Below are 23,024 nucleotides of genomic sequence, written 5' to 3'. Positions count from 1 at the left end.
TCAAGACTCTTGGCTTAGCCCCTCTTCCCCGCCACTGGGAGTTGGGGGCCCTGCTCGGACTGCATGGGTACCTATGCCCAGCAGGCAATAGCCTTCCTGCCCCGCGTCTCACCTTTTTCTCAAAGAGGTTGGAGGGAGGATAAAAGATGCAAGGAGCAGAGCCAGACTAAAGTTGCCACCCTCCAGCCTCCACTTGCTGCTCTCAGAAACCAAAGCAGCATGTAGGAATGTGTGTCCCTTCCCCCGGAGGCTGGCAGAACAGGTCCAACCACCATTTGGTGCCCACAGGCTGACAGGGTGAGGAGCAGGAGTCTGGAGCCTAACCCGCCCGTGCTCTAGTCCTTGTCTCATTGAGGGTAGTGGTTGCTATGGTAACTTTTGGGTTTAGTTTTCAAATAGCAAATGGAACACGGAGGGATTCCTGGGGGAAATGCTAAGTGAGTAAATCCCCATCATGACACTTGCTACATGTTCTTCTCCCCAAAAAGTCGTGTTAAAATCTGCCAGGGTCTGCCTGGTGGGAGCAAAACCCGGCCCCCCAGCATTTGCTAGAATCAAGGCAGGCACAAAACTTGTGGGGTATAGGCTGCAGCCCCCACATACACAGCCTGGGGTGGGGGGGGAATGATATCCCAGGGAATCAGGTTCTGTGCTAGCAGCTTAATCTGCCACATGCATGGTGCTACCCTACCTGCTGTCAAGCAACTGGATATATGACAGATGGGTTAAATGAATGGGGCACCCAAATTTAAAAGGGGGCATGCCAGGAGCGCACTGGGATCCCTCTCCAGCAGACTGGGCACCCGTGTGACTTGAACTACAGGCCCTCAACAGCTCTGGCTGATAGGAGACGACTGGTCTCCAGCCACACACTAAGACGACAGGCAGGAAAGGTTAACACACGGGCTTTGTGAAGGCAGTAAGCTGGTGGCAGAATGGGCTAAACTTTAACCAGCAGGAATTTGCTCCCTCACTTTCCCAGAGCTCCTGGAAATGCTACATGTGAGAGATTAACCATGGGTGGCCTTATGAGAGCAGGCTGGGAAATGCCATTAGAATACTGGACATATCTGGAGCTTGTTGATTGGCCCCCAACGATGTCCCACTCGGTCTGGCATGCTGGCTGCGTGGCCCATGGCATGTGGGTAACTATTCTTCCCATTCTGTTTTCTAGTAGCCATAAAACTCTTCAGGCCGCGCATTCCCTTTCTGGTTCTGCCACTGACTCACAGCATGACAGGCGTGCTTAGGTGCCTCTTGCATTGCAGTTCAGCCAGTGTCAGGGAAACCAGATACAATGTGATTATCCCCTAAGCCCTCCTATAGCATAGATGGCTCTTAATTGTATTCTGTAGGCAAAAGAGCTAAGGCCTTCACCGTGTCCAAGCTTTAGCTCGCTTTGGGAACACAGTTAGGGTCCTGTCTACACCACAAAATGGACCCATGTTGTTCAGTTGGCACTCGAGTTGTGGTCTAGCCTAGGCTGGGGCATGGCTGTGAAAGCTTGTTCCATCCCCCTCAGGCCGGCCAGAACAGGATAGAACGTGCTCCTCCAGCCATAACTCCATGTAAACCATCTCTGCACACAGCTTTAAAAGGGAGGGGGGTTCTAACTGCGCTGTGTCGGTGTCCCATGCGGAGAATGGGGACAGAACTTAGCTAGCTCACAGAAGTATGTGCAGCTCCATTAACGGAGGCCTGCGAGCCCCATGGGACTCTCCGATGAAAGGCGCTAGCAGGCTAGAGAGTCACTATTTCTATTTATTGCACTTTGATGTTTAAAACTACTCAGCCTCTAAGCCCACTGCAGAGAGCATTTCTGACTCATTAGCTAGTGGGAACACGAAGTCATCAGAAGGAACTGGCTGGAGAGATGGGACAGCCTGAAGTGAGGAGTCCCTGTCCCTGCCATGGGGTTTACAAACAGGAAAGATCAGCCCATTTCAGAGCCTGATCACTATCAGATATTGTGTGTCTATGGCTCCCTCAGGCCCAAATGCTTCTAGGCACATCAGTAGTAACTAGAAATACCTCTTAAACACGGGCAATACATGACCTCACTCCAGTCACCACCAGAGCAGCTACTGTACTTATAACCTCCTCAACTACCCTGACATATCACTCCCAGACAGACAGGCAGTCCTCCTACACCCAGTGCCCCCAACAGCCCACCACAACCCACCTACAAACACACACACTCTCTCTCTCCAACTTTCAACTGAGAACAGAACAAAGCGGCCTGGGATTTCACCAGCTCCCTAGGGATTTTCTACTTCTTGAGTCCCTCCCCTCCCTCTTCCTGGTGTTATCATCCCTTCACACAGGGAGAGCTGATTATGGATGCTGCTCCACTCCCGGGAGATGCTTAGGAGAGCTACAGAAACTACATAGTACAGAGTTTCGTGCCCCTTCCCAATCCTGCCACCGCTGAGTCCCTAGGCCAAGTGATGGGCCTTCAGCTTTTCTTCAGGAACGTGGACACTGCACAAGATCCACCTCAAGCTGGAGAGAACAGGAGGGAAATGGGTTGCCTCGGCAGCCTTCCCCTTTCCAGCATCATCTCCTGAACATGTTCTTTTTTCTGTCCGTCCTCCGGAGCCTCATCAGGGATAGTTGAGGGACACTGCTGCTCCGGAACAGTTCCGTGGCTGAGCTATCCTCTTCACCAGGACAGGGCCCATCTCTCCTCTATGTGCTCCATGTCCCTGTCCTGCTGCTGGCCCCGTGGAAAGTGCTCTGGCTTTGGAAGCGAGCTGCGAGTAGGGGGCGCGCATGAAAGGGGCGTGTGCACTTCAGTGCCTGTGGATCCGGGGCTCCTTGCCCTTGGCTGGGATATGCTGCTAGAGGAATGTATTCTAGCCCCAGCTCCTCTACACATAGGACTAAGAACAAGCCCATAAGCCGCGGCATAGGATAAGCAGGAGCTTTCACTGGGGTAGCATGAGCTTGTGCGGGGAGCAATGCACAGGCTTGAGGGATGGAATGGCCTGTTAGCTCTGGCTGTTGTGCCTCAGGGAGGGAGGACATGCCTCAGCCTGTAGTTCTGAGAGCTCTAGTGTTGTTCTGGGGCCTCTTTGTTTCTTTTCCGAGCTGGGTCACAGTCCAGTATTAAATTCTTCAAATGACCTTGCTGAACTCCGGGGCATCAAAGATTAACTCCAGTGCTCAGCAAATACCAACAGTGGTTGTGAATTCCTGCTGGCTCTGGCCTTAGCTTGGGGCTGCAACACCCCAAACTCCACACACACCAAGGTGTGACATGAGTGAGAATCAACGGGGTACGGTGTCCATACGTCCCAATTTGGCCAGGACAGTCCCTTTTTTAAGCCTTGTCCTGGTCGTCCCGACTTTTTTGACAAAACAGGGCGTTTGTCCTGTTTGCTCTTGCTGCCTGATGATCAGTTGGCAAAAGCAAACTGGACAAAGTGGGGCAGGAGAGCACCAATGCCAGCCCCACATGGGAGGGAGGGCTCAAGAAAGTGGCTCGGGCCAGATCAACCCCACGCACAGTGGGGAGAGGGGGCCTTGGGCTGGTCCTGTGCAGTGTCCCGCTTTCCCTTTGGGAAAATATGGTCACCCTACAAGGGAGATTACTGGGGTCTTCCCCTCTGGGAACACATTGTTAATGAGCTGGCTCCTCACCTTATTACAGTCCCTAATGCCGCCATCCCCCATGGGCTCTGCTGAGAAATGGCCCTTCAGTAGGCTATAAAACAACATCTCTCATGCAGTAAAAGCCCCAGAAGAGGTTCCGGAAGTGGAGCTGGTGCCAGCAGGTTTCACCTCGGCGGGTATTTTGCCTTGGGGAGGATTGGCAGGTACTTCACCTTTGGGAGGAGTTGTTTTGCTCCAAGGGGACATAGGAAACCAGGTGGCTGGTGTCGGACTTTCCAAGGGACTGGTTTATGGTGGATTTCTACTCAACTCCATACTTTATTGGCAGGAGAGGCTGTACAAGTGCTGCCAAAGTGCAGGACAGAGACCTTGTGCTGTCAGAGGCAGACATGGTTCATCAGGGAGCTGCCCTGCCTAGGTTATGGAGTCACAACCCTCCTGTCCAGTGGCCATTCCTGGCCAGTTCTGACCCTCTGGCAAGTCTCTCCAGAGGCAAGAATAGCATCTCCCTCCAGGAAGGCTCCATTTTCCCTCAGCTCTGGGTTGGAAAGCAGACTGGCCAGGCTCTTCGGAGGGAATCTCTCACCTGCGCTTCCACGTTGGAAGTGCCCCCCTGGAATCAGAGTGGACTTGGGGGCTAACAGTCAGAGGTGCTGAGCACCCACAGCTCCAGGTCAGGTCAGTGGGAGCTGCAACTCGGCTCCTCTGGCAGCCCTCTCCCTGGGCTCTACAGAACAGAGCCGGGGCAGTAGAGACATTGGCAGGAGGATGCTATTCCTGTAGGAGCTGGGGCTGCCCTACAACAAGAGGTCTTTCCTGAAACCATTCGCCCAGGAAGCCTGCAGTGGTTCTCTTAGCCCAACAAGCTGCAATCGCCTTGGTTAAGGGTTGCCCTGACTCACAATCCTGGATCTGACTGGGGTCAGAAAACACCTCCACCTAAACAAAGGCTCCTGGGAGCCTCACCGTGACCTACAGAAGGGAGAGGAAGCGCAGCCCATCCAAAGCAAAGGGTCATGAGACAGGCTCACCCGGCACAGCCAGGTACGCAGCACTGCCTTCATCACTCAGCACTGGCTTGGAACCGATCAAGATGGCCATTCCCCCCAGCAAGCCCCGGATTCTACCTCCCCTAGTGAGCCATACCATTTTAAGGGCAAGAGAGATCCAATGAGCATGTGCAGTGATCTGATCTACAGCCCCTTAGCGTGAATAGAGCTTCCAACGCCAGCAGAGGCGGATGGCACAAGGCAAATGCCAAGAAAACAGACACCTTTGAACAACAAACAGGACTTTCTGGTGGTAACAGAGTGCTGATTCTTCCCAGCTGTGCAGAAGACAGCCACCAGGGAAAGGGAGAGGAATGTCCCCAGTCAGGTTACCATGCAACTTCCAGTGCTACAGGGGACCCTGCTCCTCTCCAGAGCCCCAGCACCCAGCGGGGACAGGAGCCGTGATACAAGAAATGATCTTTCATCTCCAGACATAGCAGCCAGACGGCACTGGAGCCCGTCAGCCACTGCCAAGTTTCGCCTCAAATCAAACAAAGACCCACAATAAAATAACTAAGCCAGTGAACCTACCAGCGAGTGAAAGCATGGCCTTTATACACAACAACTGACTGGCAAGTGTATCATAGTAGATGTGAAAAGGAGAGCTGCTAAGATAGATCAGAGACAAGCTCTTCAGCAAATGGCCCAGAGTCGGGTTTCAGTAGAAAAGTGAACGATCCTTCTGGTTACATAGAAAGATAACTCCAGTCTCTGGTAGGAAGAACCCCGGGGAGGTCCTCCTCCTTCCTCATGGTCAGACTGGGACTAGACCTCCAGTTACTCACAGCTGCTTGCTGTGATACTGGTGATTTTCAGTAGCAGAGGTCTAGGCTGTTGGACAGTGAACTGGTCACTAGCAGGCTTTAGGAGACCTGAGAACAAACCTTAGCCGGGGCATACAGAACTAAGGGTTGAAGGACCCAAGTCAAGCTGTGATTGGAGAGTTAAAGGCAGGCACTTGGGAAGAACAGTCCAGGGCCAAGCCGCCTACACACAAGATCACTGTTCTCGCTGGTTCTGGCAGCTTGTGAAGGGCCAAGTGGGTCACGGCCCCAGAACTTTGGTAGCTTGAAAATGCAATGAACTTGGTCAACAACTGGGCCAAACATTCTTCAGGAATAAATAGACTTTAAGTAAAAGAGTTTGCACTTAGTCACCCATCACAGTGCCTGGGGCTGTAACAACAGACTGCAAACACTGACAGCTCTCTCCAACACAAAGCTGCCAGCCCACGCTTTGTAACCAGATTCAGTTTTCATGGATCTGTGAAAATGAACTGAGGCGCTTCTTGCTGGTGGCAAAATCGCTTGAATGGGGCCCGCTGCATACAAGTCAGGTCATGATCACCCTTCATCCTGGATGGAGAGATGTGGCCTGTCCCAGCAGATGCTGCTCCACGGGGCAGCGGCCAAGGGAGGCTTCAAGTTCCAGCATGCAGTGGCACCTGTTGATCTGAGGGGTTTGACATCTCTATATTAACGATAAGGGCATCAGTTCTGTGCATTCCATTCTCTATAGATTAGGTGTTCTCAGGCTCCTGGCAAGCACCAGTGCAGCCCATGGTGTTGCCCCTGCACTACAGAGCCCCGTCCTCCAGGCCCGAGTAACACTGAGGCAGGCAGGAGAGGATATAGATCAGAAGGAAGCTGGCTATGTCCATATGGAGGTGGTGCAGTTCGCTCCTCTCAGCCCATTCCTCACTGCGGGCCCGACTCCTCCCCTGCAGCTGAAACACAAAGGGCAGAAACCAGGGATAAAAACAGGCAAAGTATCCGATAGAGCACTCCACCAGGAGGCTAAAATCAGCAGCATCCTGTGGCTACCAAGCCAATAATCAGGCTGACAGGCTTTGTGGTTCAGTAGCCCAACTTTCTTGCTGCCCCGGGAAGCCATTGTGAGGCCCTCATTAGTACACAGAGCAGAGGGCGTGGGACTGGCATCGGAACAGCCATGTGCACTGGTGCTAAAGGATTAACAGAGAGGCCCTTTGTCTTCATGTTGATTCTAAAGGGTCTTCTGGGGGGTAAAGAAACAGTGACTCCTTGAGGTCTGTGCCCCCCTTGCTCCCCCCACTGAGTTAGCCCCGAAGGCAAAGAGAGACTCTCTCCAAAGGAGTTCTGTGCTGCTGGACAGGCTCCCACTTCTCATTGTTCATTCATTAGTGGTCCCTTCCTGACTGGGGTTGCTTCGGCATGGAGGTTTGCACTGCTGAGGTCTGACGAGAGTTAGTAGCAGGTTGCAGTACAGAGCTCACAGTAAAGCGGGTCGCAGATACTGGTCTAGTCCCAGGCAGTTGCAGCCAAGGAGCAGACGCCAAATGCTGGAAAGAAATTGCACTGAATGGTGACCAAGAGAGAATTACAAGTTGGGGCACTAAGGAACCACTGGGTCCTTAGCACAAAGGTGCTTTTTAGTGATGGGCCTTTCATACGGCCCTGTGTCAGGGGACTAGGGCTATACCACAAGCAGAAGGTTCAGACAGGTTCTCTCTTCTGGGAAAAGCTTTCCAACCCAACAGTTGGGTGAAAGCCCAAAGTTCGAACCAACCCATTCTGCAGGCTTTCCATGGTATCTGCACTCTGGTACCCATGGAGCAGGGCAGGGCACTGTCTGCATGTGACATTTTGGTGGCTCAATTCACAATCCTGAATGTTATGCATTTGGGTTCAACACTAAATCAATGAAAGACTGTGAAGCGCTCAGATGTAACTGGGGGGGGGGTGGGGCAGGGCAGATAAGGACCTAGGCTGGATCGATACAGATACAAGAAAGTTTTCTGTAGCTTAATCAAGGTGCCCAGTGGAGCGTGACGGAACTAAAAGCCATGTCCCTGGGAAGGAGCTCCTCCCCGCTGGGGACAATTAGCCAGCTAGCAGGGGACAGGGAAAGGGAAAAGCCATAGTCCACACTGCAGAGGTACGAGCAGACCCTCCAATGTGCTGACCTAGGCTCTCTTCGTGTATCCTGGCACAGGAAGGGCAGGTCCAACTGTAGGTTTATTTGAACCATGTAATGATGCTGCCTTCAGACTGAGGGAAGAGAAGCCACACGCTGTTGCTATTTTTATCAAACCACAGAGAAGATCCAGGAGCCAAAATGATGCCTCAAATCTCAGTTTCTATTTAGGCAACTTCAATTGCTCTGAAAGTCGCTGGTTTGGGAAATGCTTTGGCTCCATAAACATGGCCAGCAGCACGGCAGCTCCCTGCAGGCTTCCCCTGACCAGCCGTAGCAGGAGGGCATTAGGAATCCAAAGGACTCCTCCTTCCCCCGCTGCTCTTTGCTTTGCTGGGTTGGCTCAGTATCACTACAGTGGCTAAGGGGTGTAGCACACAATGAGAGATGGATTCTGTGCTTTGCCTGGGGCTGCTCTGATTTCAGTGGAATACGAAGTCACCATAGATTCCAGAAACCAGCCAGCTGGTAACGAATGGGGGGCCTTTGGCCCGGTAGGCACTGGGAAGAGCTGCAGAGTGCTCCAACCGGGGGGGGAGTGGGCTTTGCACCGCCCAGGAGCTGACCCATGGAGCAGTGTTAAGTGACTCCAGAGGGTGTATGCACTCCCGGCTCAGGGACAGGTCTCCCCAAAGCAGACACTGTAAACGCTTGGTACAGGATGTCCGGATTGACAGGGCTGAGCAGGGACCCATTGCAGTGGAGGCTGTCCCTGTGCTCTGCAGGGCCAGGGTTCACTGTGGAGGAGTAAGTCCAGATTGAAAATGTGTTGGATTCCCTGGTTATTAGCATTTGGCCTAAGGAAGAGCAATGGAACACCCCAGCTAGAAAGGGACCTGGGTAGCAACAGACACAGCAGCACCCCTCTTCCCCCAAAGGAAATCCCAGAGTGGCAAAATCTGGAGGGGCTTAGTCCAGAGGCAAGTCAAAGCAATGCCAAGGCAGGCAGGAGCACCCCAAAGGTCTGTGGCCCAGCAGGCATGGAATGAGCAATAGAGCATTAGTGTCCCCCAAATCACACAGTGTAATTAGCAAGGAGAGCTGCAGAGAGCAGAGGGCAGCAGGGGCTGACAGCTGGCTAAACACACTCTGCCCCCTCAGTGCTGCCGGGCATGACCCCTCTAGGGCGCCAGGCAGGGCTTCAGTTTAGGTCCCCTGAGCTTGCAGCAAGAACAGCTGTGGCGAAGAACCCTCTACTCACGTTTTACTGCCAGCAGTGTGTTCCCATGGCAGCAGGCGACAGAGGTCACCAGGTAGGGGTGGGTCTCCTCCAGCTGCACAGGCCTGGGGGTCCTGGTCTCCTCATCCTTCCTTCCCAGGCGCCCGCGGGCTCCTTTCCCCCATGTGTACACCTCTCCCTCTGGAAAGGAGACACTTGGCTGCAGATGGTTTCTCCCAGACTGACATGAGCTTTGCTGACCCTCCAGTCTCAAGCTGCAGAGCAGAGTGCCCTGCCGAGCGGAACAAGCCTGCCCCCCTTGCTCCTCTCAGAGCGGCCATAGGAAGCAGGGTGGGGCTGCAGTCTGCAGTCTGGAGCACTCACCAGCAGCACTGACTCCTTGGCTAACAGCTCAAGAAAGCCAGGAACTGCTGCAAGACAGGACACCAGGGCTTCAATCTCACCTGCTCCAATGGCCACAGTGAAGGCATCGCCACAAGCCACCATGGTGACCTTTATCCCTTGGAGTCCCACCACCAGGTAGGGCACACGGCCGGTACGGCAGGTGCTGCTGCCAAGCTGCCCGTGCTGGTTGCTGCCAAAGGTGTAACACTGGCCAGAAGCTGTCAATGGGAAGACAGAACTGAGAAGTCAGCCAACACTCGGCTGGTCAGAAAGCAGCGAGATGTCACGGTAAGAGGCTGGTATTCCACCAGTGCAGAGCACACTGCCCCCACATCCCAAACATTCCCAGGCCGACTCGCTGTCTGGAACCCAAACCACGGGGGGTGGGGGGGGAAGGTCCTCCCCACATTGCCCCTCCCAGCACAGGTTTCCAAGGGCCACCTCCTCACCTGTGACTGCAGCCGAATGGGCTGTTCCGATATCTGCACACACCACCGGCTCTTGATTTAAAGGCCCTGACTGGACACATGTGAATGTGGGAGCCTCTTCCACCCGATCCCCCAGGGACGGCTCCTCCTCCTCCGCAATCTTATCCAGGCCCAGCTTGTTAAACCTGCATGAGGAGAGCAGTCCCGGGGCTGAGCAAACATCATGTATTATAGATGGAACTTCTTCAGAATGCCTTGGGCCAAAGCCTTCCCGGGCTAGCTGCACGGAAGCCAAGGGATGCTGAGAAATGTATCGTTACTGTGATATAGGGCACATTCTTGCTCTACACCAGAGCTGTCGGCAGCTCCAAAGAGATACCCATTACTGAGCTTCTCGCGCTGCTGGAGACAGGACACTGGATTAGAGGGGCCCTGGACTGATCTGCTATGGTGACACCTCTGGTCCAGAAGGCAGGGAAACATCCCTCTTTTCTTACCTGTTGCTCCCACAAGCAAGAATCCGGTTCTTCACCGTCAGGACCATGGAGGAGTCAATACCACAAAGGACTTTCTGAGCCTCGTGTTCAGGAGGAACAGCTACCTGCTGGGGAGAATTAGCGGAGTCCAGAGTTCCCAGCCCCAGCCGACCTGGGCAAAAGAAATCGTTTAGAGAGACTTTTCGTATCAAAATACAAACCAAAGGCATTTCCCTGAGTAACAATATCTAGAGTGGTAACTGCAGGGCCTGGATGTGGGCCACTGTGTGCAAGGGGGCAGGCGCCTTCGCTGCAGACACACCCGGCAGGGAGCACTGTGTGTAGGGCGCAGGTGCCCTGGCTGTGGGGAACTGCCAGCTGCTCCAGCCACAGTCGGTCTCACACAACAGTTACCTTCCAGGAAGTACACAAAGGGACATCAGTAGGGATTGGGGAAGTAAAAGGGGAGGAAAAATGCCCCTTGATCATGCTAAGCAGTGGCAGCTAAAATCCCCTTACCATTGTCCCCTCTGCCCCAGGCAAACACTTCCCGTTCATTGGAAATGGCCAGCACATGAGACGCGCCACATGCCACCTGCACAATCTCGTAGCCCAGCAGTGCCTCCACGATCTTAGGCTGGTAGAGAAAAGAACAGCTTTAGTTAGCTCCGCCCTCTCCCCCCATCAGCTCACTGACTGACTCCTTACTACAGCAGATCTGCCTACCCAGCGGGCACTGTAGAACGGCAAGGCAAGGTAGCAGAGCTCCATGGATTTTCTAGTTCCTATTCCAGGTTTTACACTATATGAACAATATTTACATTTCCATAGTACCTTTTGTCCCAAGGGATCTTAAAGGTGCTTTACAAACTATGTGTATATACAGCACAAAGGAAAATGCAGCCACCTCTGGGGTAAACAACAGCTGCCAGACAACCAACTAGCACAACAGTTTGGGGAGGAGAAACATTATGCCAAAGGCAGCAGGGCAAATCTCTACCCTTGTGACAAAAGCCCATGCAAAGCAGGTAAAACTTGGTTATAATGTCTCACCTGAAAGATCCACACCCAGGGCACTGCACGGAAACTACTAGCTAACTCTCCCGTGAGGCAGATTCCCCATTTATCTCCTCACTTTGTTTTTTCCGTGCTGTGATAAGAGTCAGATCTGACACATCCCTCCCATGGGCCTCAACCTCCTCAGGTAAAAGCACCATTTGCTTAAATATGGTTGCAGCCACCAATCTACGCTCCTCCACAGCGGCAAATGGGAGGTGTACACAGCTCTCAAGCAGAAGCCAGAGGGTAACACCCACCGAAGCCCTGCAAGGGAGCACAGAGACAAACCGGCCCAAACCCTCATCCCTGGCTGGATTTCACATGTTATCGCCACCAGCCAGCCAGGGTGGGCTGGGAAACAGCCCAGAGAGGGAGAGGAGAGCTCCTTTCCAGCTCCAGCACTTTGTCCCAATCAGGGACGCGTGGCTCTCCTTTGAACACTGGCTCTTTTGAAAAACAAGTTTCCCAGTGAACCGCAGCAGCTGTAGGGCTGAGACTGAAACAACCAGGTGTGTGATTGCAGGCAGCGGCAGAGTCTGGGTCCCAGCCAACAGCAACCACAAGGCAGCTCTCGACTTCCCTCGGCATGTTGTAACCCCACATTCAAAGACATCTTTGTGCAAGTGGGGAGAGAGAAGCAGGATGAACAGAGCTGGGGGGAGGGAAGGGAAAGGATCCGGTTCCAGAGCCCGTCAGCGTCATTTGGATGCACACAGCAGGACTGCTGCAAGTCCGCTGGGGGCCAGGGAGAAGCTGTGCCACATGACACAGTCAGTATTTATCGGTGTCCCCAGTTCCTCACACTACAAACCTGTGTTACATCAGTGAAGTTTCCATGCCCCAAACAACCATTACTGCCACTGCCAAAAGTCATGATTATCCCCCTGTCTGGAAAAGCAAAATAAAGCCATATTACAGCCACCCACAATACACTGTGCATCTACACAGCCCTGGGGACAGACCACAGCATCCAAGCAGTACCAGTGTCCCTTGGGAGCCCTCACCAGCTGGCAGACACTGCCAATCCCACACTGATGCCTTGGGCTAGCTGCTAGGGGGATATGTACAGAGGGCTAGTTTTAGATGGGGCTCAGGAGTCTTGAGAGAAGCAGCCATAAACGTGCTGGGACAAGTCACCCAACAAGAACTAACACAAACAGGGGATGATGGGCAAAGCACTGAGATAACATTATTCCAGCTGTGTACGCAGGAGCTTCTAATTCAACAGTCTGGAGAGGTGTTAAACACACAGAGTCCTTCATTTACCGGTCACCCAGCCCAGGGGCAGCAGGAAGCATGGTCAGAGATAGGACAAACATACACATTTGAAGTTTGCCAGTTGCAAATCTGTCACTTATTCCCCTGATCCCCAGCAGAACTGCAAACACACTCGGCTCCCCACGGGCCATCAGAAGAACCTCACTGTGCAAACAGTGCACATTCCAGGTTGATGTCACTCAGCCAGGAAGCTCAGACCAAAAGCAGCTTGGAGGATGCTTTAAAAGCGTTTTCAGATCCTGGCTCCCCAGGTGCTGCTGAGGACACCCGGCCCTGCAGGAGGCTCACAAAGACTCATTGAAATTGGTTTCTCATTCCGGGTGGGAAGGGCTCTCTGCCATACGGACTTTGGGACTAGAGTCCTGCTGGGCATGCCCCATCAGCAACACAGCAGCTGCACCATCCCAAGATGGGGTTGGCTGCTTTGGGAACCCCCAAAACGTGCAGGGAGACAGCACTGCTCATGGCCATACCTGTCAGGCAGGTTGTGAAGAGGTCACCACAGGACACATGTTTGATAGTCACTCCGGACTGGCCTTCCAGGAAGCGGGACACAAACTGAGGCTGGAGCTGCTCTGTGGCCCCTGGGAGAGAAGGGCCTCCAGCAGCACCCATTGGGGAAGCCTAGCAAAGAGAAGCCAAAAGGTTTTGAAATGTACTTTGCTTGCAGCTGGGCTTGGGTGAAAAGAACAAGTTGGAGCAATAAGCCCACTCCGACCTCCTGCAGCCTCAGTGGTCACCAGGAGCAGCCAGGGATTTGCCTGCTGACTGGGGGGATGTCAGGCCATGGCATGTCTGGAAGCAGGCTATACGCCTCCTTTGCTGACAGTGGCTTATTGCCCTTGGCTGCTGCCTGCTTGCCATTGCTCACCTCCCACATGATGAGCCTCCCTGATTTAGTGACGCCGGCCTTCTGGGTTCTCCCTGCAGAAACCTGCACCACTTCTGTGTTGAGCATGGGCAGGCGGAGCGGGGTGGTGATCCCGCTGCCCCAGGTGTAGATGGAAGACAGGGGAGGTGGGATTCCAGTCCTGGCTGAACCAAGTCGAACACCTAAGAGGCCAAACGAAATACCATCACCCCAGCTTGCCACCCCCCAGCCCTCCCTGGCAAGCTATAATGGGAAAGGAAGTGGCTCTAGCCATACTATCCAGATGCCCAGCCACAGTGGAGGACAACACCCAGTTAGACAGAGGGGCTAAATCAGCTCGCAAGAACAGGGCCTGGAACCTCTGTCTGAGGCTCACTAGGGGCTCCAGGGAAGGCTGTTCACAGCAGCTCTCCAGGGCGATGCCAGCAGGAGGAGGGGGAAACTAGTGTTCTACTCTAGAATTTGCAGAGGGTAGATGGGCTGCTACAGCTCTAGCTATTCATCACCCAGGGACCCTCAATTCCCAGCCTGGGTGCGCTGCAGCACAGGGGAACTCAGGCTCCAGACGACAAGGGCAGGAAAGCCTCGGAAGCAGCACTGGCTAGCTCCTGAGTCCCATCAGCCTGGGGCTGGAGTACAGGTTCTCCGAGGAAGGGGATTTAGGGTGTGAAGTGCCTGAGTTTCATCTGGCAGAGGATGCCACTGCTGGTCAATACAAAGGATTCGCCTTTGAAATGAAGTTCTGCTGAATACACTGTGCCTGGCCTTACCCCTGGGTCTGGCACTGGTCACTCTTCCTCCCGCTCTGCTGTGGGTCACTGGTGGCACTGTAGCTAATGGCTTCTCAGGCCTGTCAAAGCGAAATGCACAACTTCTGACTGTTCACTCAAACAGCTGGGCCAGCATCAGCACTGGGCTCAGAGAGGAGAGGGAAGCTTTTCATTAGGGCAGAGTGAACTGCTGAGCATGGCCTGGTGCAGGCAGACTCAGGACAGGAGACACAGTTCAGTTTCCTGGGGACAGTTCTTTAAGATCGGCCAGCTGGCTCTCTGACAGCACCATGTCCTGTGTGAGGTCATGCTGGCCCCAGGGTAAGGGTGACACCAAGGGCAGGGGCAAGAACTCAGTCAGTGTGTACACATTTGTATTTGCTGACCACAGCAGTATGGGTCTTCTCAACTCCAGGGATCCCAAAGCACCACACCCACCACAACAAAGAGTGAGCGAGCAAGTGCAACACCTGTCAGCAAGATCCTGAGACCGGAGGTGAACCTGTCCTCCCCGTGACAGCCCCTCAGCAATTCACCATCTCCTGAGCCCCCAGGCTGCCGAGCATGAGCCCGGGTCCTGTTAGCCTGTATGCACATACCAAAGCACAGCTGAGATCTCTAGCTGGTCAGCGTCCCTTCCCAGCTCCAACCAAGTAAAGAACTGACTCTCTCAGAGACCTCCTGGGAGCTGGAGCCTCTCCATCCCCATCCCCTCCCATTGGTAGGCCCCAGAGAGATGATCGCAGCAGCACAACTTGCCTTCTCATTTTGACACTGCCCACATCAGTGTAAAGGTTCAGAAGTGGCCTGATGCAGATGGCCTGGGCCATGATCTCGTTCAGCTGGGGCCGCTTGGAAGGGTCCAGGTTGAGCATGCTCAGGATGAGTTGGCGCAGGTCTGGGCTGTATCGGTCTGAGATGGGAGCAAACGTCCCACTCATGATCTTTAGCACCAAGGCGGGCAGATTCTGGAGAGTATGGAAGGAACATAGACACACATGGTTAGCAGAACCCTGGCTGCTGCATGGGCAGAGAGACAGGAAACATCAGGAGCAATGCAAGGTGCTGCCCTCCCCAGAGCTGCAGGCTCTGTGGGAATGCAACAGGCACAGCCCAACGCGGACATATTTCTGGAATTCACATCTCAGCTTTAAGAAAACCCCAGACCCCAGCCTTACTGCAGCTTCAAAGGCTCTCTTGAGACTGGCAAGCTCGTAGAGCACACAGCCCAGCGCCCAGATATCGCTCTTCTGGTTGTAGGGTTTCCCTTCGCACAGCTCTGGGGAGATGTAACACGGAGTCCCCACAACCTGAGAGAAAGAGGCACAGATGCATGATGGCACTCTCAGTCCAGAACCACGGCAAGGAGAGGTAAAGATCAACACCAGTTACAAAAATGACTTGACTACAACACAACGAAGCCAGAATTCTAGGCGAACTGGGAGGAGCATTAGTTTCCCTGCTATTGATTACTGGCCAATGATCTTCCCAGGATAAAATTGCTAGAGGATTTACTGTTTCTGACGCTACTAGAGCATGGCTCCCTCTCCCATTCAGCACTTAGCTCCAATGTGGACTTCTAGCCAACTGCGGGGCTCAGATCGCTTAGTGATGCCAACCAGATCAGGTTAGATGGGGACAGATACCAAGGTATCACGCAGCGAAAAGATGAAAAAGAAAAGACAGGACATCCACCCAACCAGCAAGATTCAGTAACTGAAAAAGTCAGCCCCCAAGCACATGTGTCATATCAGCCCGGTCTCAGAAGAGGCTCTCTGATGCTAACTTCTCACACAGCCGCACTTTTTACCATCTCTGGTTGGCTAGGAGACTCCATCCCAGCCTGGTGGACTGTGACCTAACCTTGGTTATCCAAGACTCTGTCACATCCCATCTGGACTACAGCAATGCAATGCACCTGGGCACAAAGGCAATAGGCCTTAGGAAACTCCAGCCACCGGATGCCACAGTGAGTCTCCTCAGCACCACGGGCCATCACGAGCCCAGCAGGCCTGTCCACCACCCTCTACGCTGGCTTCCTGTAGCCTAAGAGTCAAGTACAAGGACTCAGGCCTTAGCTTCAAGGTGCTCAGTGGCTTGGGCCCAACATATCTAGGAGCCTGAAGCTTCAGGATGAGGACTGTGGTTAACAACTCCACCCCTCTGGAACAGCAGGACTCTTTACCCCAAGGGCAAAGATGGTCTGTGCAGGAGGAAGAACTTCCACAAGGCCAGTAACAGACTGTGGAACAAACCTCCCCAGGAACTATGGATCATCCCAACACGCCCCATCCCCCCCACTGCAAGTGCCAGGCACCTACCTCCAACCAGCCTTCTCCAGCATAAACACACAGCCGCAGGGATATTTTTAAATAAAAAACAATCTTCAACAACAAAGCCCTACCAAAATGAACCAATCCACGCCACACACAATACTCCCCTGGGGACAAGGAGGACAGTTGTTTTCATGCACTACTGGAAGGCATTCAGACACCGTGGTAACGAGAGAGATAGGAACTGACATAACTACTTTCATGACTGCAGTAAGAGAGGCTGTCAAGGGAGATTAAGGGTATGTCTGCACTGCACAAGAAGATCTGTTCTTACCTAGGGTTAAAGTAACAGTGAAGACGCACCCACCCAGCTTTTAACTCGTGTTAACAACTCGAGTTAAAGCCCATAGGGCAGCCTGGGGTTGAACTCCAGCTACCAGCCTGTGTTAAAAGCTGAGTTGCTATGTCTTCACTGCTACCCTGCTACTCTAACATCAGTGAGCTAACTGGAGTGAGACACCCACAGAGTGGAAAGATTAGCAGTAATACTGATTATTTATGGACTTGTCAAAATCTAAATCACAATAGTTGATGCAACCTAATCTCAGGCCCACTCTCCCCACATGGAGACACAGAAACAGAACAGCTGTGACGGGAAGAACTTCTCCTGGACTTCAGAAATTTGGGAACGCTCAGCAGATACGCACCGTGTAGGCTTTGCTCTTGCTGCTCAAGATTTTGGAGATGCCAAAGTCTCCAATCTTGACAATCATGCGGTGCTTGTCCAACAGAATGTTCTGAGTCTTTAAGTCCCGGTGCAGGATCTGTTTGGTGTGAACATGATGAAGGGCCAGTAGGATCTGCACAAAAAAGTGCAGGATGGTGTCTTCGTCCAACAGGGAGTTGCAACGTTTATGAATAAACTCTGCCAAGGTGCCACCTGGGATGGATGGCAAAGGGCAGAAGGGCCATCAGCAAAGGAAGTTTATCAGGGCTGGCATAGTCTTAACCAAAAGTAATGGAATTGAGTCACAGTATCTTAACTGCACAATTGCTGCTGAACGAGCCAAGCATGTCCAAAGTCATACAATGTACCAACAGAACATGCCACGCATTCTCTGAATGCATTTAGCCGTATGGAGTGGAAATCTATCAACTGCATAAATATATAAATTGGTTAGTCTCTAAGGTGCCACAAGTACTCCTTTTCTTTTTAAGAGAACAACAGCAGCACAGCACATGGGATGCAAAACCAGCAGCAGAGGGGTTAATGTTAGCACCACACTGTCAATGGCAGCACTGCCTTCAGGGCTCAGTGGGAAACAGAAATGTTAAAGCCATACATATCAGAGCACTGTGAGGCAGCAAATGTCAATGGGAGAACAAGATAAGCCTGTTCTGCCTCGAGAAATTCCCCTTGTACCCACCCGCTGTTTAAGGGGCCAGAATTCAGGTTTTGTATAAAGCAGTTTTACAAACCCTAAGGTAAGCATTTTCTTGATTTAAAATTGTGTTTGTTTGAATTGACACTTCTCCAGGCAGCTCTGCGGCTCCAACACTGCAGCCCAAAAGGGAAGCTGACAACAAACAGAAGGGAAACTGACAGAACACCCCAGTGAAGAGCAGAAGGGAACACACACATCAGAGATGAAAAAGAGATTTTTAAAATCCTTTCCATTGGGATAAGCACTGGCAGTGCTAATAATGCAAATGTATTTTAAAACGTTTTCAAATAATAGAATTTTCAATGTGGCCAGGTCCCTTTGAACAACAAGCTTAAGTTATCCTGTGGACCTCCAAACCATGTCCACAATAGCCTCACATAGAATATGCTTCAAGATAAGGAAATAGGAGGTGACAAAGGACAGGAGTGAGCACCTCTTCAGAGGGAAACAGCCTTGCCAAACAAAGGTCAGGCCTGTCTCAAGTACCAGAGACATTATCGGAGTCTCCTCACCTTCACAGAGCACTATGGATGCCTTGAAAACCAACCCATGGGGTTGCTGATATTTAAGTCAGGCGCTCCCTAAAGAGGCTCACTCACCCAGATCCAGCTACACTGAGGAACCCAAGAAGCTCTGTCCCCAGCCCATGCTCCTCCTCGCCAGTGTCCCACCTGGTGCGTACTCCATAGCAATCATAAGAGCCTTGTCTTCCAGGAAGTTCTCATAATATTCAGTGATGTTGGGGTGATTCAGGAGCTTCAGCACCTGGCACTCGTTCTGTGCTGCCAGCCGCTCGTCCTTCGTCATCTGCTCCACAGGGATCTGCTTAATGATCACGAGCCTCTGGTCAGCCTTGCGCAGACACAGGTGCACTATTCTGTGATAGCACAAAGCACGGACAGTCTGCATTAGAGGACCAGCCATGCAAGAGATGGGATGGGAGGGAGCTCAACAAGGAAAGGGGCGACCAAGCCTAGAGCAAAATGAGTGATGTGAAGTGGAAAACAGCACCAGATGTTTGCCAAATGCACCTGTCCAAAAACGAAGAGACGCAAGCAACACAGGAGCCATTTCAGGGGGCCTGGTCCCCATTTCCACTCCTCCCCCAAACTACAAGAGGAAATAAGTGCCGTGTTTAGAGCACAAGACTCCAGGGCTCCTTCCCCAACCTTGACACTGTCCTCCTGTGTGCGCCTAGGCACTTTGCCTCAGTCTCCTCAGCAGTAAAATGGGAATAATAGTGATTCCGCACCTCTCCAAAGGCAGTGACGCTGAGTTAGCTATGCAGAATGTTCTGAAGACGCTAACTGCGAGCCCTGCTCCAGTTACCCATCCCAGTTCCTTTGGACTAAGATGCTCAGCTCTAGAAGTCTGGCCCAAGAAGCTTTATCAGTGAGAAACACAGGCCTCCCACCAGGCCTAGCATACCATAACCTGCTATCTGCCCCCAGCCTATCCCCCGTGCTCCGTTATCTGCCCTCAGCCTGTCCCCCTTGCTCCGCTATCTGCCCCCAGCCTGTCCCCCAGGCCCCACTATCTGCCCCCCTGCCTGTCCCCCTTCTCCGCTATCTGCCCCCAGCCTGTCCCCCGGGCCCCGCTATCTGCCCCCAGCCTGTCCCCCGGGCCCCGCTATCTGCCCCCCCCGCCTGTCCCCCTTCTCCTCTATCTGCCCCCAGCCCGTCCCCCAGGCCCCGCTATCTGCCCCCCCCAGCCTGTCCCCCGGGCCCCGCTATCTGCCCTCCAGCCTGTCCCCCAGGCCCCGCTATCTGCCCCCGCCCGGCCTATCCCCCTTCTCTGCTATCTGCCCCCAGCCTGTCCCCCGGGCCCCGCAATCTGCCCCCAGCCTGTCCCCCGGGCCCCGCTATCTGCCCCCCTGCCTGTCCCCCTTCTCCGCTATCTGCCCCCAGCCCGTCCCCCGGGCCCCGCTATCTGCCCCCAGCCTGTCCCCCGGCCCCCGCTATCTGCCCCCCCCGCCTGTCCCCCTTCTCCTCTATCTGCCCCCCAGCCTGTCCCCTGGGCCCCGCTATCTGCCCCCCCCGCCTGTCCCCCTTCTCCTCTATCTGCCCCCAGCCCGTCCCCCAGGCCTCGCTATCTGCCCCCCCAGCCTGTCCCCCGGGCCCCGCTATCTGCCCTCCAGCCTGTCCCCCAGGCCCCGCTATCTGCCCCCGCCCGGCCTATCCCCCTTCTCCGCTATCTGCCCCCAGCCTGTCCCCCGGGCCCCGCTATCTGCCCCCAGCCTGTCCCCCGGGCCCCGCTATCTGCCCCCCCCGCCTGTCCCCCTTCTCCTCTATCTGCCCCCAGCCCGTCCCCAAGGCCCCGCTATCTGCCCCCCCAGCCTGTCCCCCGGGCCCCGCTATCTGCCCTCCAGCCTGTCCCCCAGGCCCCGCTATCTGCCCCTGCCCGGCCTATCCCCCTTCTCTGCTATCTGCCCCCAGCCTGTCCCCCGGGCCCCGCTATCTGCCCCCAGCCTGTCCCCCGGGCCCCGCTATCTGCCCCCCCGCCTGTCCCCCTTCTCCTCTATCTGCCCCCAGCCCGTCCTCCGGGCCCCGCTATCTGCCCCCCCCGCCTGTCCCCGTTCTCCTCTATCTGCCCCCCAGCCTGTCCCCTGGGCCCCGCTATCTGCCCCCCCCGCCTGTCCCCGTTCTCCTCTATCTGCCCCCCAGCCTGTCCCCCGGGCCCCGCTATCTGCCCCCCCCACCTGTCCCCCTTCTCCTCTATCTGCCCCCAGCCCGTCCCCCGGGCCCCGCTATCTGCCCACCCCGCCTGTCCCCCTTCTCCTCTATCTGCCCCCAGCCCGTCCCCCGGGCCCCGCTATCTGCCCACCCCGCCTGTCCCCCTTCTCCGCTATCTGCCCCCAGCCGGTCCCCCTTCTCTATCTGCCCCCAGCCCGTCCCCCGGGCCCCGCTATCTGCCCCCAGCCTGTCCCCCTTCTCCTCTATCTGCCCCCCAGCCTGTCCCCCGGGCCCCGCTATCTGCCCCCCCCGCCTGTCCCCCTTCTCCGCTATCTGCCCCCAGCCCGTCCCTCAGGCCCCGCTATCTGCCCCCCCAGGCTGTCCCCCTTCTCCGCTATCTGCCCCCAGCCCGTCCCCCGCTATCTGCCCCCCCCCGCCTGTCCCCCTTCTCCGCTATCTGCCCCCAGCCTGTCCCCCTTCTCTATCTGCCCCCAGCCCGTCCCCCGGGCCCCGCTATCTGCCCCCCAGCCTGTCCCCCTTCTCCGCTATCTGCCCCCAGCCCGTCCCCCAGGCCCCACTATCTGCCCCCCCAGCCTGTCCCCCGGGCCCCTCTATCTGCCCCCCAGCCTGTCCCCCGGGCCCCGCTATCTGCCCCCCCCCGCCTGTCCCCCTTCTCCGCTATCTGCCCCCCAGCCCGTCCCCCGGGCCCCACTATCTGCCCCAAGGGCGCCCTCCTGTCTCCCGGTCCCTGACTGGCTGCTCCGCGAGGGGGGCGCTGCCGCTTCGCCCCGTACCGCGGCTCAGCCCGGGGGGGTCCCGCCCCCGCCCCCACATGCCACATGGCAGCGCTGCTGCCCCGGGCTCGCGGGAGGGGGCAGCGCCGGGCCCCGGGGGGGGGTCTCACCCGAAAGCTCCTCTCCCCACCACCCGGATCCGCTCGTACTTCTCCATCGCCCCCCAGCCCCGGCCCGGCTCCCCCCGTCTCCATGGAGACACTTCCGGGCTCCACTACGGCGGCCGCGGAGGAACACGCCGGCGCGTTCCCCGCACTGGCCCCCTCGCCCGGGGTCGCTGCAGGGGGCGGGGGGCAGCAGCGGAGCCAGGGCTGCTCACAACAGCGGGGCGGGGAGCCCAGGCGCCCTGGGGGCACCACGAGGGTGCTAATGGCCCCAGGCTACTAGAGATACCCAGGGAGGGCCCCCACGGCCCCCAGCGCCCAGGAGGGTGCCCTACGGCCCCCAATACCTAGGGAGGGTGCCCCACGGCCCCCAGCGCCACAGGAAAGCGCCCCATGGCTCCCAGCACCAAAGGAAGGCACCCCATGGCTCCCAGTTCCTGAGCCGGCGGGGGATGGGCTCAGGCAGCGATGCCCCTGGCAGAGGTGCTGCCAACCTCCAGTTCAAAAGTCACAAGTCAGGCCCCAAAACTCATGAGAGTGGCTTTAAAATCACAAAACAGCCAACACTCCACAGTGCTGGGCTCCTGCCCTTCGCCAGCTTGTTTCGGGCACTCCAGTCCTGGCCAGTGGGCGCTGCCAGCTCTGGGGGTTGGCTGGCGAGTCTTGCGGGTTTTGGGGTGTTGTTAGAGCCCCAGCCCCTGGAGTCGGGGGATTAGTTAGAATCTTGCCCATAGGGGTCGGGTGTTTTGTTCAAGAAAGTTTTGAGCTGTCCCGGTTGCAGAGGAGCCTGAGCATGTGCCCTGTGCCTGACCTAATGCCTCAACAAACACAAGGGGAACCCAGAGAGCCCCACTCCCAATATTTTTTCATTCTCCTGAGTTATTGGGCCTGACTCCTGGTTTGGCGGGGGCTGAGGTTAGCAGCACCACCAAGGCCCCCTGGGGGGTATGAGCCCATTGAGGACTTCAGCGATTTAATATTCCTGCGGAGGCCAGGTGAAATCCGTGAGTGGTGCAATCCCTCAGTCCAGCAAAGCTGCCATCTGCCCCAGGCCAACCCTTTTCCAGGGGGGTGCCTGACTCATCTGAGACCTCAAACAACTCGGCCCCACCCTAACCCAATCCTGAGCTCTGTCTGACACTGACAAAACGCTGAATCAGGAAGCTGAGGTTACAGGGAACTGTCTACGTGCTGCCCTGGCACTCCTGAGCCCAGCCCACCCGCCGCACTGAGCTGCCAGTCGCCCGCAGCACTCGTTCTCCCCAGCTGCACTGCAGTCGAATTGGGACGGTGTGCGACCCCATCCAAGCTGCCATGCAGATGGAACCTGATGCCCCAGGGCATAGCCCAGTTACAGAGGCCCTGTTGTGCTGTATCCATGTCCCCCTGCTAGGTTAAGGTTGATTGAGACATGGCCTTAAACTGGAAGTGCCTCTGGCAGCTCACAGCCTCTTCTCTCTAGGAACTGACTTTAGTAGCAAAGAGCAGGGAACCAGCCAGCTATGCTCCACACCGCAGGCCCATGCATGCTCCCTCTGCTTGCTTGCAGCAGAGCTCATCGCCAGGTGCAGGGCTGCTGAGCCTGGGTACCATTGTGGGCAATGTCCTAACCTTTCCCAGCCCACCCTGGGGCTGGGCTCCCCCTCACCCTCTCTGCATCACTGAGGC

At 55.4% G+C, this 23,024-nt stretch overlaps 1 protein-coding gene across 4 annotated transcripts; it reads right to left on the bottom strand.

Annotated features, from left to right (window-relative positions):
- Window positions 1-5,199: 5,199 nt before the first annotated feature.
- On the bottom strand, window positions 5,200-21,409 carry NEK8 (NIMA related kinase 8). 4 transcript variants are annotated; one of them, XM_077836829.1, is made up of 15 exons: window positions 21,363-21,409; window positions 18,458-18,663; window positions 17,049-17,281; window positions 15,247-15,378; window positions 14,828-15,036; window positions 14,069-14,148; window positions 13,299-13,480; window positions 12,901-13,051; window positions 11,961-12,037; window positions 10,610-10,727; window positions 10,112-10,262; window positions 9,636-9,799; window positions 9,246-9,404; window positions 8,824-8,982; window positions 5,200-6,393 (listed from the first exon to the last, which is right to left on the bottom strand). In XM_077836829.1, exons 1-15 carry the CDS (start codon window positions 21,407-21,409, stop codon window positions 6,365-6,367), a joined length of 2,097 nt encoding a protein of 698 aa, XP_077692955.1. In that variant the 3' UTR covers window positions 5,200-6,364. The 4 variants fall into 4 exon arrangements, with proteins under 4 accessions (XP_077692955.1, XP_077692957.1, XP_077692956.1 ...); XM_077836831.1 differs by having other exon boundaries at window positions 18,458-18,608; window positions 21,363-21,401; XM_077836830.1 differs by having other exon boundaries at window positions 18,458-18,611; window positions 21,363-21,384.
- Between the last annotated feature and the right edge of the window lie 1,615 nt (window positions 21,410-23,024).

The sequence above is a fragment of the Eretmochelys imbricata genome, chromosome 17, assembly GCF_965152235.1.
Source record: "Eretmochelys imbricata isolate rEreImb1 chromosome 17, rEreImb1.hap1, whole genome shotgun sequence".
Lineage (NCBI taxonomy): Eukaryota > Metazoa > Chordata > Testudines > Cheloniidae > Eretmochelys > Eretmochelys imbricata.
Note: the sequence above shows the minus strand (reverse complement) of the source record. Positions and strands in the feature narration are given on the sequence as shown.

Bases quoted from the DNA above. Each gene is read 5' to 3' on its own strand.
- NEK8 (XM_077836829.1), bottom strand. From the start codon at position 21,409: ATGGAGAAGTACGAGCGGATCCGGGTGGTGGGGAGAGGAGCTTTCGG. The intron at 13,052-13,298 runs GTGAGCAATGGC...TCTCTTTGCTAG, and splicing joins GGAGGCTCATCATGTGGGAG to GCTTCCCCAATGGGTGCTGC. The intron at 9,800-10,111 runs GTAAGAAAAGAG...CTCCTCATGCAG, and splicing joins CTTGCTTGTGGGAGCAACAG to GTTTAACAAGCTGGGCCTGG.